Raw genomic sequence first — 18487 nt, forward strand, 5'->3', positions numbered from 1 at the left:
AAAAATTACATTCTCACCTCCTGCTGCCATGTTGTTCCTCCTCCGCTGCTCATTGATAGGAGGCCAGACAGGGACGTCACCAGGCCTTCTGGGCAGGTGACTTCACCTGTCAGATGTCATGGCGCTGGAGTGTCAAAGTTGCAGTCTGGTGCCACGGTGAGTATATGACTTTTATATAGTTTTGGGCACAGGGGGCTTACAACTATATAAAAGAAAAACTTGGAATACCCCTTTAAAGCCGAAAAATAAAATGGTAGTCTAGACATTTAGTGGTGTCTGTATCTTGCTTCACAGGATTCATTGGAGATAGCATGTGAATTTTTCCAAAGTAACAAGATGTGTGGGATGTCCAGCAATTTCCCTTCCATTTTGGGTCGAATATTAGCACATCCAGTGCATCGTGGGTATCCACGGCAACTGTTTATCATAACAGACACTGGATTTAGTAATTCTGGAAGAGTTCTTGAGCTTTTAAGACGTCATGCGAAAACTACAAGGTGAGAACAAATAAGAATTGCTAAACAATTGTAGTGGTCATGAAATCTACTGTACATTACCATATCAATGTACTGGACTATTCTGAAGATGCTTTAGAATGCACAAAATGTTGGTCGTACAATGCAGAGTTATTTTGTAAATAATTCCTTATAAATTAAGACAGAATTTATATTTTTGTGATGATAGAAAGGAGTCTGTTGGTATTTACAGACGGAAAGTTCTTCAGTAATTAGTCCTTGAGGGATGTATTTCTTATGAAGGAGTAACATTGCTATGATTTGTCTGCATATGTTGCAGGATAGCCATGGTAATGGTTAGTAATCTTGGATAGATTATGTGTATCACGCACCTTCCATAGGGCAGAAGCAATAAGTGCATGTGCAGCGGACCTTTAAGAATGAAAGGTAGTAATTCTTTTATTAATCCAACTTGGTAGCACAAGAGCATAAACTACAATAACATTTCACGTCCTTTGGAAGAGCTCTGTTCCGAGAATGGCATGTTCTATTTTGTACAGACAGACCCAAGGGAGGAGTTGGCGTGCCCATCTTTACAAATTACTGTTGGGCCAGTTGGCTTTTCAACATTCAGCAGAGGATGTTCCTATTTGGCTTTCTCTTGAAGCTATTGAAATTTCCCTACCTACCATAGACTCTATTTTATTGACTGTGTCTGACCTCCCATTACTAATCACTCTCTTAGATTATGGGACTCGGTAAATTGAGGGCTTAATAATTGCACATCCCAACTGAAACTGTTTTTGAGAAATTTGGATTCTTAATACATATGAAAATCTTACTTCAGAATACATTCATAGAATGTATGGCGGTCTATATAGTCTCTGGCCGGGGGTTGAGATTAACCATTCTTGTTGAGTCCCTCGGTTATGTTCTAGCCATCTCCTTTTCCTCAGTTTAGCTTCATTGCCTTTACTGAAGAACCCTCTATTTCTTACAGGCAACTTTTCTTTTGGTTCTTCCAGAACATGGATTATTGAAGGGCTTGCCAAAATGTACCACCTCCTTTCACTTGGTGGCATTTCCCCTTTTGCCTTACTTCAGAGAAAATATAACCTACAGCCCTCTTCCATTACCTCCAGTTTAAGCATTTCATCTCTCCCCTCCTTATAAATTCTACTACTTCCCTCACACTAACCTCACTTGAGAATTATTGCTTTGAGGTATCCACATAGTAGAGACCTCCTTAATCAAATTTCTTGTAACGATACATGATGTCATATAGCACTGCCTCGTGGCTGCTATTATGTTGCATTTTTGTATATTGACACCTTCATTTTTCTGTTTTTGTTTTTTTTTAATTGTAATTCTTTATTGTATTTTAACATGTAAAAATGCAATAAAGTGATGAAGTAAGAAGACGGTCACCTCTTTAAGCTACATGGAGTTTGAAAAAAATTGGTGGCCGAAACCTTGTTGGATATTATGATTTTGTGCTACTAAAATGGATCAATAAAGTATCATCAACTTTTTTTTGCATTGCCTTGTATTCTATGTACGGCCCATGTTACCCTGCTGCCATGATTTTAGATACTGTAAAACGTTCATTAACTTTTCTTTCCTGCAGAGTGTTTGGTTTAGGTCTTGGTTCACATGTATGTCACAAAGTCCTTGAGAAAGCAGCCAGGTTAACCAGGGGAACCATAGAGCTACTTTCTGAGGGAGAAAGGCTGCAGCCCAAGGTAAGCAGTGTTGATTGTCCTCTTAACCTCTTGCCGACATGCGCCGTACATGTGTGACGCAGCAGGTCAGTAGTTCTCGCATCGCGTCCTACATGTATGCCACTGATTACCAGGGAGCTCAGAAGTTGAGCCTTCTGAAACCAGAGCGGGATTGCGGCTATAACTGACAGCTGCGGTCCTGCCGCAACAATCGGGATAGAGTTTAGCTCTGATCCCAGCAATTTAATTCCATAAATGCTGCTGTCAATGTTGACAGCAATATCTAGAGAGGGAGAGAACTCCCTCCTTCACCCTATCGCCACTACCTGGCCACTGCCCCCCCCCCCCCCCGCTCCCTCCTGATGACAGCCGCTACTCACGGCTCCTCCGCGCCCGAACCTGCAGTCTCGAGCGGGGGAGATGCTTGCTAAAGGCAATGCTCGCTCGAGCAATTGCCTTTAGCGAGTGTACTCGCTCATCCCTACTTATTAACTTTTTTTTTCGTGTGTTTGATTATATGTATTACAAGCAGAAAAATTCAGTTTGAAAAATTGCTAATTTTTCAAAATCTTGTGTAAATTTAGATTTTTTTTCTTTCTACATAAAAGCAAGATGTATCGACCAAAATTCATGACTAACTTAAAGTACAATGTGTCATGAAAAACACTCTTAGAATCTCTTGCATAAGTAAAAGCATTCCAAAGTTATTACCACTTAAAGTAACACATGGGAGATGTGAAAAATGGGACCTGGGCAGGAAGGTTAAAACTGGCTACAGGGAAAAAAGGGTTAAAATTAATATGTACTACAACATTTCTTGTATTTGCTCATCTACTGCACTTTCCTTGGTGCTTATAGCTGATTAGATCCTTAAAGAAGGCACTGGAGCCGGCCTTGAGTGACATCACTATTGACTGGTACATGCCAGAAACCATGGAGGCCCTGCTCACCCCCAATGACATTGCTCCACTCTATCCTGGTGACTCACTTATTAGCTACTGCACCTTGTATAATACTGCAAGCTTCAGAACCAAGAAGGGTCCGGTGAGTATAAGGGTTATTAGAATGCATGTTCTAATCTCATCTAGGTTTGGTATTATTTCCTTGCATCACTGTTGTGTTTCAGACACGTGTGGCTAGAGGAGGGTCCCTTAGCTCTGTTTTCCAGTCTCAGGAAGAGTCTCAAACCCAAGAGACTACAGACACAAGTTTTCCAAATCCATCTACTGGCATGGAAGATGTGGAACGAGCATTACAGGAGATTTCACATGAAATCTCAATGGAGTTCTCTGCATGGAGTGAAGATCCAGAAAGAACTGAAAGCACTGGTATGCAGTCACCTCGGCTTTATAGGATCAAGCTTTTATATCTTTTGTGATTGTGTATATTATGTACTTTGTAAGGCAGTAGTATGCAGGCCTAAGCTCTCTCTCATGACCTGAAGGCTGTGAGTTCAAACCCTGCCTGGTTCAGGTAGCCGACTCAAAGTTGACTCAGGCTTCCATCTTTCCAAGGTTGGTAAATTGAGTACCCAGCTTACTGGGTGGTAATAAATAAAAATTACCTGAAAGTGTTGTGGAATAAGTTGGCGCTATACAAATAACAAATCCCTTTCCATCTCTTTCCCCCCCTTTCCCTACTTTTTATTTTTTCCTGCTTTGTGATATACTTGTATCTGAATTAGTTTGGGCATGTTCTAGCAGAAACCCTTTTTAGCACTGCTGTATACTCAAAAAAAAAATCTGCAGTGATTAAACCAGGAAGTTAGTCTTGCTACACATTGAATAGGATGTACACTATCCTACCAAAAGTATTTGGACACAGCAGCATAACCCATATATCCAATAGTGTGTAGTTCCCGTCAGGGCTGTGGAGTCTGAGTTGGAGTCCTATTTTTGGTGGAGTTGGAGTCAGTAGAAATGTATCGACTCCGGCTTGTACATATGTATATATTATAAATATGATATAATTAATTCAATGCAGAATTTCTTGCATATTTCCTTTCATATGAATTTAGGAAATTTTTGAGATGTCTTAAAAATATATGTTCTCTTTATGTAAGCCCCTTTTTATCATTGAGAATTAGGATGAGGAATGTAGGATAAGCTTGATTTATTTTATCAGAACGGCAATGAAAAGCCTGAAGTTACCATTTTAATACAGTAAATTTATAACCTAAACACAAGTCCTATATGAAGAAGTTGGAGGTTTGACTTACCAACTCCATAACCCCGTTTCCTGTCGTACGGTGCTGACACTGGCTTGGTTTCCACTCCCTTGCAGATTCTAAGGGTGCTCCTGGATAGTTATTTGTCACTTTCGGTTAATATTTTGGGTCATAGTATATCTCTCTCTCCACCACGTTGTGATCGTGTAACTTACACCCCCATTCTCCTAATTGGCGGGGGGTCCCATCCGTTGGACCACCACTGATCATACAGTTATCGGCTATACTGTGGATAGGTGATAAGTTTATATCTTGGCACAACCCCTTTAAAAGCTTACAGAGCTTTAAATTATTCCTCACCTACGGGTAACAGCTTTGCATCCTCCTATTGTGTATTTGTTGAGCTTTCGAAATGCTATGTTATGCAATTTGGCGTCACTGCTTTGAGTCTAGTAACAGATGCAGTATCTAAGAATTATCCAACTTTTCTAATATGCATATTTCATTTTTCACACATGTACAGATGGAGTATGATCCCAGTCCAGTGTCTGTGACTAATGACTGTTTTCTTTAGGTGGAGATGGAGCTCAAGTAAGTGACATAAGGAAGCGTATTGTACGTTCCTCTTACGTACAGGAGCAGTATGTGCTCACTCATTGTTCTGTAAGCACTGAGCCCACTCAAGCACCAACACAACCTTCCATGTGCAGTGACCCCACTCGTGCAACTAGCCATGGGTCTACTAGTAGCGAGTCAGTAGGTTCCAGAGAAACTGTATCCGGAGACTGTGTAATGCCATACTCTAGGAAAGTCTCCCAACAGGGAAAGAAGAGTATCTCGCAGAGTGAGGGAATGTGTTCTCTCAACCAAAATTCCACCCCATCTTGTAAGGTACGATAGCTGTAAATGCATTTTGGATATGTAATAATATTTGACATTAAGTGCTATGCTAACAAATTACATTTATAAATATGGCCCTTTCTCATAGGCTGCAGTAACACAAAGCTCAGAGGAGCTGGTCAGAAGAAAAGCTCTGATTCATGCCACTATGTCTGGCCGCAGTTTCTCGTCTCCTCATGGAGAACTGGATATGCTTCGACTACGCAGCGTCTTGGACAAAGTATCACAAAGCCAGAATTCAGAAGACGTTCATGTAAAGTGCACAGAGGGATTATGTGATTCCTGTAAGCAAATTCCTAGATGGAGATTGTCGCAGATGATGAATATAAATAATCCTCTGACGTATGGTAGAAAATCTAAATTCAGAATACTGTGCAAATAATAAGCACATACATTTTTTTAGAATAATCTTTATATTTGAACATATTTTTGTGAGCAGTCTCCCACTGGCATGTTCCTTATATTAAAAATAGGTTTTGTTTAAATTGATTCCAAATATATTTTACAATGTCTTAACTACATGAATTTATTCATATTACTAATACAACCATACTTATAATAATATAGCATTAACCCGTTGCAATCCAATTTTGGATTTAGGGTTTCCTAGGGGGCTTTAGCTTTCTGCTATTATACAATGGCGCCATCTGCTGGCTAGAGCCAGTACTGCGGTATGGGACATGCTGGAGAGGCCCTCGACAACAGAGCGGCCAGTAATATACAGTAAGAATACCCTGCCGGATGTCTTCCGACATCGGAGCTGTACAGCCTTCAATCAGAATGTCTTTAGACGTCAGACAGTGGATTGGAAAGGGTTAATACATTCTGTGTGTTGTCATACGTGTATTATTGCATTATTTGTCATGTTCTATGCACAAACATGCCAGAAATCATGGGACAGGAACTAATATTGTATAGGGCCCCCTCTAGCCTAGCAAAGTGCAGCAACTCAGCGTGTTATCCACTCCACAAGTGTATTGAAGCCTTCTGGAAGGTTAATGAGCCATGCCATCTGGATAGCCACCCACAGTTCCATGGTGTTTGTAGATGCAGGATCTCAGGAGCTAGATTGGGCTTATGTTGGGCAAATGTGCAGGCTACACCATGCACAGGAACTCTCCAGAATGCCCCTCAAACCAAATCTGAACAACTTCGGCCCAATGGCACAGTGTATTATCCTGCTGAAGTATCCTATCATTGTGACGATACATGAAGTCCATGAAGTGCTGCAGATGGTCACCAAGCAATGAAATGTAGTAGGCACTGGCAAATCACGTTTAAGCAGACCAGTTCATGCCATGGATACACACCCCACACCAGTGTGGAACCACCACCCGCCTGCACAGTGCCTGGTTGACAACTGAGGTTCATAACTGCATGGACCTGAGCCACACATGAACCCTACCACCAGCCTGAAACAGTTGGTACCATGACTCATTGGACCACACCCCATGTTGCTAGTCCTCCAGAGTCCAGTTAGCAATCTCACATGCCCAGGTGAGGCGCTGTGTCTGGTGTTGTGGTATTAAGAGGCACTCTGGTAGGTCTTCTGTTTCCATATCATATAGAACTAAAGATCACTGCACTGACATGCGGACGAAGCCTCCTGCATTGCATGTGGATGTGATTTCTACCGGAGTCGCTTGTCTGTTCGTTCGGACAGTTCTAACCAGATACCACCGGTTGTGATCATTAGGCACCAGCAGGCTGCCACTGCACTGTAGGTGGTAATACCTTCTATAACCTATGAAGTTTTTTCAGTATACACGATACTGTGGATTGAGGAATGTTTAATGCCCAGACAAGTTCAGAAATGGAATGCCCATCCGTCTGACACCTACTATTATGCCTTGTTCGAACTTTGATAATTACATGAGCACGTTGGCTAGTTTTTTTAACCTCAATTACAAGATAACACCTCACAACTGATACAGGTGTGGGCGTTCCCAAGCCGTCACCTGAGGCAACTCCACTTCATAATCAATTTACATACTACTATCCCATGACTTTTGGCGTGTCAGTGTCTTATTTTGGGGCAAGATTTAAGGAACATTTAAAATGAAACCTAATTAAAACCAAATCCTGCAATATAAATATGTGTGAGGAGATCAGTCTTTCCTGTCAGGATTAATAATAACAAATATTCTAGTAGGACATTTATGTGCTGCAGTAGACACCACAGGCATCCATTTCCATGTTTGTGTATATTCTATACACATACATGTATGTTGCCAGAGAACATATAATGGTCATGTTTTACTATGACAGCCCATGACTTTCGTGTTACTTGAGGGACTTTTGACATTCAATTTTAGGCTCTTGCATCAGTTCAGCATAGTGTCTGCCTTTCTCCTATACTGAATACAAGAAAATAGTAGATTCAATGGAAATACAAAGATTCAGGAAGATTAGTATAGAAGCCTTGGCTAGAAAATCATGGACAGACAGCCTTCTCAGTTGTAGCGTCTTTCTAGTTTTTAGGACTGTCTAGCTTTTCTAATTACTATCACTGTCTTTATGCTATGTAATTGGATTTCTCTTGCTTCTCTTTTCTGTCTTCCAGTGATGGGTCAGCTTCCTTCTCCTGCACAGCTGGACTGGGACATGCTGGTGGATGCACAGTATCTCTTCTCTGCATCTCTGGTTGCAGATGCAGCAAATATAGGGTCTGGGGTTAGTAGTGAATGTGGTTGGCAGTGCCGAGCTGTAATCCATGGCTACATTGGAAGCAACAACCACTCCTGGGAAACCACAATAAGTCTGGAACCCCTTCTAAATGGTGCTGAAGAAGATTTTGGAACCAGTACTGATGGTGAAAAGTGTTATTACCTGCACCAGTTGGCTGCACGCTCTGTGATCCGAGACAATGAAGCTATGGCCTGGAGAGAGTGCGATATTGAATGCGGTATTATCTGCCTTCTTGTATGCAAAAGCACATCTAGTGGTTTTATGTAATGTAGTTATCATCTCACTTAATGCAAATCTGCGTTGTAGGTTCTTCTCGACGATTCCGACTGAAAGCCATACAGACCAGCAAGTCTTGCTCACAAGTCTCAGTTTTTACTTGCCATACGCCTGTAGACCCTAATACACAGGATGCACTTCCAGGCCACATGATTGTGCGTAAAGGTGAGAACTGTATAGAACATGCAATAATCTGTCAACTTCATGTAATAAGGAATGCCAAAAAACCAAATCTATTAACTGATCTTGGTTATCTGCCTGTAGGTGGGCGCAGTAGAAGGAGTGGCAGCTCAAACTCTGGGAACTGGAGTGTGGCAGATAATAGACATTCAGCAATTTTGAATGACACATTTGAAAATGCAGGTAATTGGAACATCCCTCTGCATAGAATAGATGTTCATGTATTGTGTCCTAGAACAGGGGTCCCCAACTCCAGTCCTCAGGGACCGCCAACAGGTCATGTTTTCTGGATTTCCTCAGTGTTGCATAGGTGATGTCATTATTGTCAGTGCCTCAGACATTGGCACAGGTGTTCTTACCATAGGATATCCTGAAAACATGACCTGTTGGTGGTCCCTGAGGACTGGAGTTGGGGACCCCTGTCCTAGGACACGGAAATGGTAGTAAGAACTGCAGCAAAGGAAGATGAACCCAATATTAATACATGTAATGTTGCGATTGCAAGTCATTTTGATTTGTTAATTTTATGGTCTGTTTGGAAAACCACCCATGCAAAGATCATTGCCACATCTTTCCCCATTGGGTCAATAGTGTAAAAAAAAACTTCAACAGCATTTTTTCATTATTAGAAACCGTGGCAATATTAATCTCTAATTCTATGTACTTTTAGCATTAAAGGAGTTGTCTCGCGGCAAACATCAAAATTTTACATTACCCCATTCCCCCTGTCACCCCCCTGGCATAAAATAGCAATTTAAAGCGGTTTTTAAACCACTTGCTACTCACCGATCCGACGAAATAAGGAGTTTAAAAAATCTTCTCCCTAAGATGGCCGCCGGTCCTTTCCCAGGGATGCACTGCGGTTTTCTCCCATGGTGCACCGCGGGTCTTCTCCCATGGTGCACCATGGGCTCTGTGCGTTCCATTGCCGATTCCAGCCTCCTGATTGGCTGGAATCAGCACACGTGACGGGGCGGAGCTATGATGACGACGCGGTGACCAGCTCTCCGGCATGAGCGGCCCCATTCACCAGGCAGAAGACCGCACAGCGCAAGCGCGTCTAAAAACACCAGAAGACATCAGAATTAGACGGATCCATGGCGACGGGGACGCTAGCAACGGAGCAGGTAAGTGAATAACTTCTGTATGGCTCATATTTAATGCACGATGTATATTACAAAGTGCATTAATATGGCCATACAGAAGTGTATACCCCCACTTGCTGCCGCGAGACAACCCCTTTAAAGACGACCTCACAGCTCTCCGGACATGTCTATTGTCGTATATACTTCTATGTTTCATGAAATATCATTCCTGGAGCAACTTTTCTTAGGCTGATGTCCCATATGTCAGTTGTGTCCAGCCAGTGATGTTACGGCCAGAACATAAGTGAGGAGAGGTAATTTAGAGGCATACGGGGTGGTGAGCACTGTTTTATAAAGGTTGGAACCTGGTGAAAAGTTCCCTTTTTAACATGCAGCAAACCTATTCCTGAAAGTGCAGCCATTAATTCTTAGACCTCTTTCTTTGTAATAGCCAGATCACCGGTTCCACCATCATCCCCACCAAGAATATCCTCTGGAAATACTTTGGAGAAGATAGGAGGCCTGGAAGGTGGGTTTAAAGTGAAAGGGGGCATCCCTAATGCCCTACAATGTATTTTTTCTCTATTCTGTGATACCAGTTGGTGAGGTTTTTGCTTCTGAAGATTTTCACTGCAGAAAATCCACAGTAGACCAACCATGCGGGAAGACACACACACTAAAAACCTTTATCTTCTCTACCCCTGCTCAATACATAAAACATTATACGGATAAACCAAGGAGTACGATAAAAGAAAAACACTAAAAATAAAAGGAAAAGGGTAAAAAAAAAAACTTTACAAATTAGCACAACTTACACCTTATCCAACAACTTTGCATGGCGTAGATTCATTTAGCACACGCTTATACAATAATAGGTTATCGCGCAAAAGATCTTGCCCTAAATCTATGAACATTACTTTTTACCCTCAATTTTTGTTTACTGATGTCAATCAGCTGCTATATAACTAAGGGTAACTGCACACATGCAAGTGCAATATATGGCAAAGAAACTCGGCCCGGTATTGTGCTCGTCAACATGCGTTTTACCTGCAGATATAAGGCGATTTTAAAGTAAAAATGCCTCATATCACTTCTGTGAAATTCCGATCCTCTCGCCCGAGTTTCACTGACGCGGTACAGGATCAGAAGGGTTTCCCATTTGTTTCACTGGGAAACCTCGCATGGCACTGCATGCAAGTGGTATGCAATGTATTTAAGGTCCCATTAACCCCTTAATGACATGGCCTATTTTGGGCTTAAGGACGCAACGATTTTTGGCGGATTTTCTTCTCCATTTTTCAAAAGTCATAACATTTTAATTTTTCCGTCGATGCAGCCGTAGAAGGGCTTGTTTTTTGCGTGGCGAACTGTAGTTTTTTAGCGGTGCCACTTTTGGGTACATTGACTATATTGTAAAACTTATTTGTCTCAGTTTTTTAGCGGTTTTTTTTTTTTTTTACATTTCTTTTTTATTCTTTTTTTACATAATTTGAGTCCCTCTGAGGGACTTGCAGCACAGCACTGATGATCGCTGTGATAAGGCATGGCAGGGCTACTGCCCTGCCATGCCTTATTGCTTATACAGCGATCATAGGCTATGGCACTGCAGGACGCCAGATTATATTGCGCTCCCTCTGTAAACCCTTCCCATGCCGCGATCTATCTAGATCGCGGCAGGGAAGGGGTTAACAGCGCAGGGGGCGCATCTCCCATGCACCCCAGCTGTTGTAGCGGGAGGCTGGCTATGACTGACAGCTGGCTCCCGCTGTGGGATAGCGCGAGATCATAAGTAATCTCGCGCTACTCCCAGGACGTAAGTTTACGCCCTGTTGCGGGAAGTACCACGCTGCCAGGACGTAAACTTACGCCCTGGAGCGGGAGAGGTTAAAATCAATTAGCGATGCGTTCTGAGAAAACATCACTCATGTATAATTCCATTCAAAAGAATGGAGTTCATATTCGCGCAAGTTTTGTGAGTCTCAAAACAAACACAACTTGTGCAAGATTAGCGCTCGAGTGAAACGGGCCTAAACCGGACCAATCTATGGTTAGGTGCTTTGCACTCATGTCTGCATACTACTTATAAAACTATAGGACGGTGTCAAACCTAAAGCTAAAATGTGACTATCATGTATCAGATGATAAAATGCACATATTAGGTACCAATATATGCAAGAATTAAGAATATGTTTTTAGTTACTCCATCTGTTTGGTATACTTAGAAATAAATAGTGCTCCCTGGTATCTAAGGCATTAAAATGAGCACCTTTAGTACATGGTTAGATATACTGCAAATGATCTATTTCTTGCTTAAAGGGGTTGTACCACAAGATAAACTTCTCTGTCCAAAGGATAGGGCATATCTGATCGATGATGGTCTAACCACTGAGATGCCCCCTCCAATCACAAGAACGAGGCCCCTTAGTGTCTCTGAGTGAATGGTGTGGTGATCATGCATGAAAATGAACAGTAGTTTCAAGGATACTGCTGAGAAGAAGCACTCGGCTATATCCGTTCGTTGCAGAGAGATAGAGTGGTGGTCATTCTTGTGCACTATTTGGGGACCTTCAGGACCTCTGTTCTTGTGATTGATGAGGTCTGACCCTTGGGACACTCACCTGTCTGATTAGGGCTCATGTCCACGGGTGGGTAGGATTCCACATGGCAAGGACCCTGCTTACTCGTCTCCAGACAAGCCGTGGATCAATCGAAGCCGACCGTGCGGGATCCGCACTGGAACAGAGCATCCTGCAATTTGATTTCTACACCCAAAAGTCCATAAATCGCATCCGCTTGCTTTAATTCAGTTACGGACTCCCATGTTTCCGTATGGGCGGCTTGAACTGCGGATCATCCGCACGGGTGCTCCACTGTGAATTAAAAGGCTATTAGCCTAATGAGGTCCAGATGTGTTTTCTTTTTTTTGCGGTTTTGTACAGTGTTTCATGCATCCCCTTGCATATCGGCACAGCTCCCATAAACTAATATGGAGGCCTTTGCTGCGTAAAACGCAGAAAGATAGAGAAGCTGCTATTTTATTTGGGGCGCAAAATGCATGCACAAATCTTGTGTGAATCCATTGCAATCAATAAGTTCTGTTCTCTGGGTTTTGCATGAAAACATGGTCGTAAACTGCATCTAATAGTGAAGCATCATTGGGCAACGATATAAAGCGTCATACTTGTATTGAGATGCCAAAGCCGACAGTCTGATTACCGCCTGGTTTGAGTTTTGCCAGTTATGGCTTCTTCTGAAAAAAATATGAAGCTTCACTATTAGATGCCGTTCATTCCTTGTGGAAGTATTCTCCTTTAATAAATAACGTTTACCATGGGTCTACTTTATTTTGGCAGCCTTATTTTTTTTTTTAATATAATTTCCCTTCGTTTTTTTCGGGACAAATCTTAAAAGTTTTTAGTAGTAATTTTTCAAATTTTGAAGAGCCTCTCCAACATCTATGATTTTTGGCCATCATGCAGCCAAATTTTCAATGTAGCCCTATCCTGTAGGGCTCGTTCACACGATCACTGTGGGCACGCAGTATAGCCGTATGCGAAGATCGTGCCTATACTGCACTAAAGATCACGTGAACGGGTAATTCCTGCTACTTGAAGTAGCCTGTTCACACGATCCAAGGTGCGTGTTTTCCAGCTCCCATAGGAGTCTATGGAAAGCATGCACAAAAGATAGGTCAGGTCCTATCTTTGCGTGCACCACGGATCTTAGATGCGACCTTGCAGGTCCTATCTTTGTTAGGTGCACAAATTTAGCATGTCTAACATTCTTTCATGTGAACGCTTTTATAGAAAACCATTGGTTCCTATAGGTGTGCTTTCTGTGCGCAGCTATGATTTGTATTGTTAAAAACACTATTAAAATGTCATTTTAAAATTGTTGGAGCCCTAAACTGCATTGGGAGCTAGTATCGCTAAGGAAATTTTCTCAAGGTTATACCTTCATCAAAATACTTATTGACTAGAGATGAGCGAGCGTACTCGGAAAAGCACTACTCGCTCGAGTAATTTGCTTTATCCCAGTATCGCTGTGCTCGTCCCTGAAGATTTGGGTGCCGGCACGGAGCGGGGAGCTGCAGGGGAGAGCGGGGAGGAACGGAGGGGAGATCTTTCCCTCTCTCCCGCCCGCTCCCCGCTGCGACTCACCTGTCAGCCGCAGCGGCACCCGAATCTTCAGGGACGAGCACAGCGATACTCGGATAAAGCAAATTACTCGAGCGAGTAGTGCTTTTCCGAGTACGCTCGCTCATCTCTATTATTGACCTTTTGATATGGGCAGATAGTCGTTTGCACAACTGCACGGATGCTGATGACAATGTTAAGGTTATTAGCGCTTGTGCAGAGCGTTTACACTGAAAGACTTATCGCTGGATCGCGGGCTTCTGCCTTCTATGTGAAGCGCTGATCGGGGGAGCATTTACACATAACAAGAAGCCAGACATCCAGCGACAATACAGAAGCACTACCGAAGTCCTGATGAACGACACGGGATCATAACAAGTTCTTTCAGGATCGAACTGGAGGGGGCTATGGCTGCTTTGCTGGACTGGGGGCCATTTAGGAAGGAGTGTATGGCTTATTTCTCAATTTTACAACATTCCTATATAATTATTATATAAAATTTTCTTTTTAGTTATGGAAATCGCCTTTAAAAGGGAACCTGTCCCTACTCATAATCACCATAAACTAAGTTATGGTTCTTATAGGACAGGTCAGGAGGAGTCCGGGGATGTATTTTTTTAATACTTTCCCATCTCCCAATTCCCACGCTGTCAACCATGGAAGTCAAGCACGCAGACAGTGAGATAGACTCTGCTCTGCAGGCTGTGTGCATGCACTACCATTGTTCTCTATGTTGACGAGGTGATTAGTAACCCCCCTTGACGCCCTCTTGTCAGTTACGTAGTTCTAAAAAAAGATGTTCCGTTATTGGTATTTTGTGGGGGAAATAAAACTTTGTACTTAACTCTTCCCACTCCTTACATATCTAACTGACTAAAGTGAACCTGTCACTGCCTACGAGCATCATAAAGTAAGTTATTGTACTCATATCGCAGGTCCTGAGCACCCCAGAGAGTCAGAAAATTCCACCAGACAAAGCTACATGTCTTACATGCAGAATTGCTGTGGATTTGTTAAAGGGCCACCTCAGTGCATTTTTTCTTCATTCATTACGTACTGTAACTAGTTCCTCAGTATATACAAGTCAGCTAGTATTACCTTGATTAGTTTTTTTCTTTCTATCTGAAACTTCCTGAAGTCCTCTTCAGGTGGATCATGTGATCTTATTCTGACCACTTGAGATTAACTTTACACAGTCTCAAGAAATCAGTTGTTCAGTCCGAATAAGGGCTCATTTACATGGGTGTATTTGCGCAATATGCATGCAATATGGAGAGCTGAAACCCCATTGATTTGTATTGGGGCATTTAGAAAAAAAATGTCCTATTTAGGTCTGTATTACGGCCCAAACTAGCCCAATAAATTCAATGGGATTGCATAAATACGCATGATACATGCATATTCACTGTGTATTACCGCATGAAATTAATCAAGCCTTGAATTTTTTTGCACGTGTGAAACAAGTACTGAATGTGTGTGCAAAAAAACCCCAGTAAGCATGGAATACAGACAGTTCCGGTCTGTGAAAAAGCTGTGACAAACAAGCATTTGCTCATTTGTCACCTGACAGTTAGTCCTTTTACGTGGCCCAGCTGTTGGGAGAAAAAGCGTTCGGAGGAATGCCCGAGCTCCATCAGTCCTTGAAAGAGGACTATAAGATATGCTGATTTGATGTCGATTTGTCTCAGCCTGCTGCGCTTTTCAGTTTAAGAACAGAAACTAAACAGAACAGAAGCAAACTTAAGGCTTTCCCGCTTGCTTTCCATTTTTAAAAAAAACTATCAAAATTAAAGGGTTAAAAGCAATCTGTTTTGTTTCCGTTTTACTTCAGTTTCTCTGTTCCAGAAGCAAAACGGAGAAACTGAAAGCCCTAACGCAGATGTGAATGTAGCCTTGGTACCACTGGCGTAACTATAGGGGTTTGGTTGTACCCGGGTCCAGGAGCCCTAGGGGGCCCATAGGGCCTCTCTTCCTCCATATAGAGAACCCAGTACTATGAATAAAGCATTATAGTTGGGGGCCCTGTTACAGGTTTTGCATTGGGGCCCAAGAGCTTCAAGTTACGCCTATGCTTGGTTCTATTGGTCTTCATTAAATAAACTCTTCGCTGAGCCCCTAGTGGAAGAGCAAACTCAGCAGATATTGAGCTTGCAAGAAATTCTCACATCTCTGAAGTTTTGTACTTGTCAGATTTGTTTCTGAGATGTGTGAAATTCCCCAATTCATCTGACTGGGGTTTCCAGAAACAACCCCATGCACATGTATGGAATGGGATTTAGAGTTGCAGATATTTCTTTAAAGGGGTTGTCCCGCGCCGAAACGGGTTTTTTCTTTTTTCAACAGCCCCCCCGTTCGGCGCGAGACAAACCCGATGCAGGGACTTAAAAAAAAAACTGCACAGCGCTTACCTTAATCCCCGCGCTCCGGTGACTTCTTACTTACCGGTTGAAGATGGCCGCCGGGATCTTCTCCCTCGGTGGACCGCAGGGCTTCTGTGCGGTCCATTGCCGATTCCAGCCTCCTGATTGGCTGGAATCGGCACGTGACGGGGCGGAGCTACACGGAGCTGATCTCCGGCACGAGCGGCCCCATTGAGAAAAGAAGAAGACCGGGACTGCGCAAGCGCGTCTAATTCGGCGATTAGACGCTGAAAATTAGACGGCTCCATGGAAACGAGGACGCTAGCAACGGAGCAGGTAAGTGAAAAACTTCTGATAACTTCTGTATGGCTCATAATTAATGCACAATGTATATTACAAAGTGCATTAATATGGCCATACAGAAGTGTATAGACCCACTTGCTGCCGCGGGACAACCCCTTTAACACATCGGACACATGTGAACATACTCTTCTAGAGACTGCATCTCACAATCGGCATGTGCTTAACAGTAGGCAACAAAAAGACCCCGCAAGTTTTGTGTTGAAGAAACGTTTATTTGTTCCGGTTAGCTTATTGAAAAAGAAAAAAAAGAAAATAACTCATTTTGAAAAAAAAATGCTTTTATGGTCAGGACATCGATAATTATAAATATATGATTTTGAATGTTTCAAGGACATACACAGTGAGAAAAGAAATTTCTTCCAATCATGAGCCAAATTCATTATACAATGCAGAGTATGTCCATACAGTTCAAAATTAATGAAAATGTCTGGTTCTCTTAATTAATCCCTTCCTGTGGCTCACTCTGCACATCTGAAGGAGTACAGTAGTGTCACATTCCTGTTGTGAGTTCTGAAATGCGATCAGTATGGTTGGGAGGTAATTGGAGACTTCAAGATTGTTGCTTTCCTAATGAGTCTTCAAGGTGGTTTAACAAAGCCAAAACTGAAAACTGTCATCTACGAGACTGACCTGAATGTTTTGACTTCACTGTCAGACGAAGCAACATCAAGTGGGAACCCCTAGTAGATCCCAAGATGATTCTGATGCCACCACCTCACATAAAACTCAGGCTTATAAAACAGTAGGTCACAGATCTAGATAAAGGATCTACAACAATGAAATGTCTATCAAACTTCTTCCCGCAGCTGACTGAGGCCAAGGTACTGGCATCCTTGTGGAACCACAAATCAAGAGGATCATAGAATGTCTGAAACTTCCTGACATGCTCACCGAAGTACAGAAAGCAACTTGGAACAGTTTTGCCATGGTTCAGGGGTTCTTGGGAAATCACGAAGCAGACAACTAGGTGGAGTTGGTGGAAATGATGGTGAAGAAATGCCACGGTATGGGCTACAGGATGTCGCTTAAGGTTCATATCCTGGATTCTCATCAACATAAATTCAAGCAGAACGTGGGAACCTACTCCGAGAAACAAGGAGAAAGGTTCCACCAAGATATGCAGCAGTTTGAGCGTCAATATCAAGGACAATACGAGACTATGATATGCAACTACATCTGGGGGCTGGTACGTGAAAGTGATCAAGTACGCAATCCTAAATCGAAAAGAACCAGAGATTTTCATTGATTTTGAACTGTATGAACATACTGTGCATTGTATAATGACTTTGGCTCATGATTGTAAGTAACTTCTTTTTTCAGTGTGTATGTCCTTGAAACATTTGAAATTCAAAAGCATATATTTTTAATTATCAATGTCCTGAGCAGAAAAGCAGCCTTTTTTTTTGTTATTTTCAATTATATTTTACAACTAGCTGAGATACCTGGCTTCGCCCAAGTTAATTTGGTACAGGTGTTTACCTGTTGTTCGCACTGACAATTTTCATGAAGTCATGGTTATTTCAAAGGAGCCGAGGAATAAAATATGTATACACATAGAGGAGTGTTAGATTCTCCTCAGACTGCATGCACTGATATCCCTCTGCAGAATGTGCCACCCCTCCCATTCTCCTCACTTTTTACCCTTGAAGGTAAAAAAGCCTTTTATTCCCCCTTAAAGGCATGCTCCATCCCTGCAGTCCATGGCCGCTTCCTTATGTACTTTTACAGCCTTTTGGTAATATGCACACAGAGGTCAGTTAGATTGTTCCCAGTATATACACATAGAGGTGAGGTAGATTCTCCTAAGTATATGCACACAGAGGTCAGTTACATTGTTATGCCAAATTTCAAGCTTCTACAACACCAAGAAGTTACATTACATAGGAATGCACTTTTGCAATTAACATTGAATAATTGAGTAGTGACCCCTTACTTATCCTATTTAGGACCTAAAGAATGATCGCGACAAATTTCATGTTTGTACGACACAGGGAAGTTAGAGAATTAGATTAAGTACATTACGTAGGGGTGCCAATACTTTTGCACTGAGCATTGAATAATCAAGTTGTGACCCCTTTTTTTTTATCCTATCAAGGACCTAAAGAATGGTTGTGCCAAATTTCACTTTTGTATGTCACCGGGAAGTTGCATTACAT

The 18487-nt window shown here is 42.2% G+C and overlaps 1 protein-coding gene across 2 annotated transcripts in view; it reads left to right on the forward strand.

Annotated features, from left to right (window-relative positions):
- Positions 1–18487, forward strand: part of VWA5B2 (von Willebrand factor A domain containing 5B2) — a 54479-nt gene that overhangs the window by 28965 nt on the left and 7027 nt on the right. For both annotated transcript variants that reach the window (XM_066603227.1, XM_066603235.1), the window contains exons 10-19: positions 295–497; positions 2083–2197; positions 3035–3220; positions 3303–3504; positions 4918–5234; positions 5332–5527; positions 7807–8148; positions 8238–8372; positions 8472–8570; positions 9924–10001. In XM_066603227.1, coding sequence (XP_066459324.1) covers positions 295–497; positions 2083–2197; positions 3035–3220; positions 3303–3504; positions 4918–5234; positions 5332–5527; positions 7807–8148; positions 8238–8372; positions 8472–8570; positions 9924–10001 — 1873 coding nt within the window. The remainder of the gene's footprint in view (positions 1–294; positions 498–2082; positions 2198–3034; positions 3221–3302; positions 3505–4917; positions 5235–5331; positions 5528–7806; positions 8149–8237; positions 8373–8471; positions 8571–9923; positions 10002–18487) is intronic.

This window comes from Eleutherodactylus coqui, chromosome 1 (genome assembly GCF_035609145.1).
Source record: "Eleutherodactylus coqui strain aEleCoq1 chromosome 1, aEleCoq1.hap1, whole genome shotgun sequence".
NCBI lineage: Eukaryota > Metazoa > Chordata > Amphibia > Anura > Eleutherodactylidae > Eleutherodactylus > Eleutherodactylus coqui.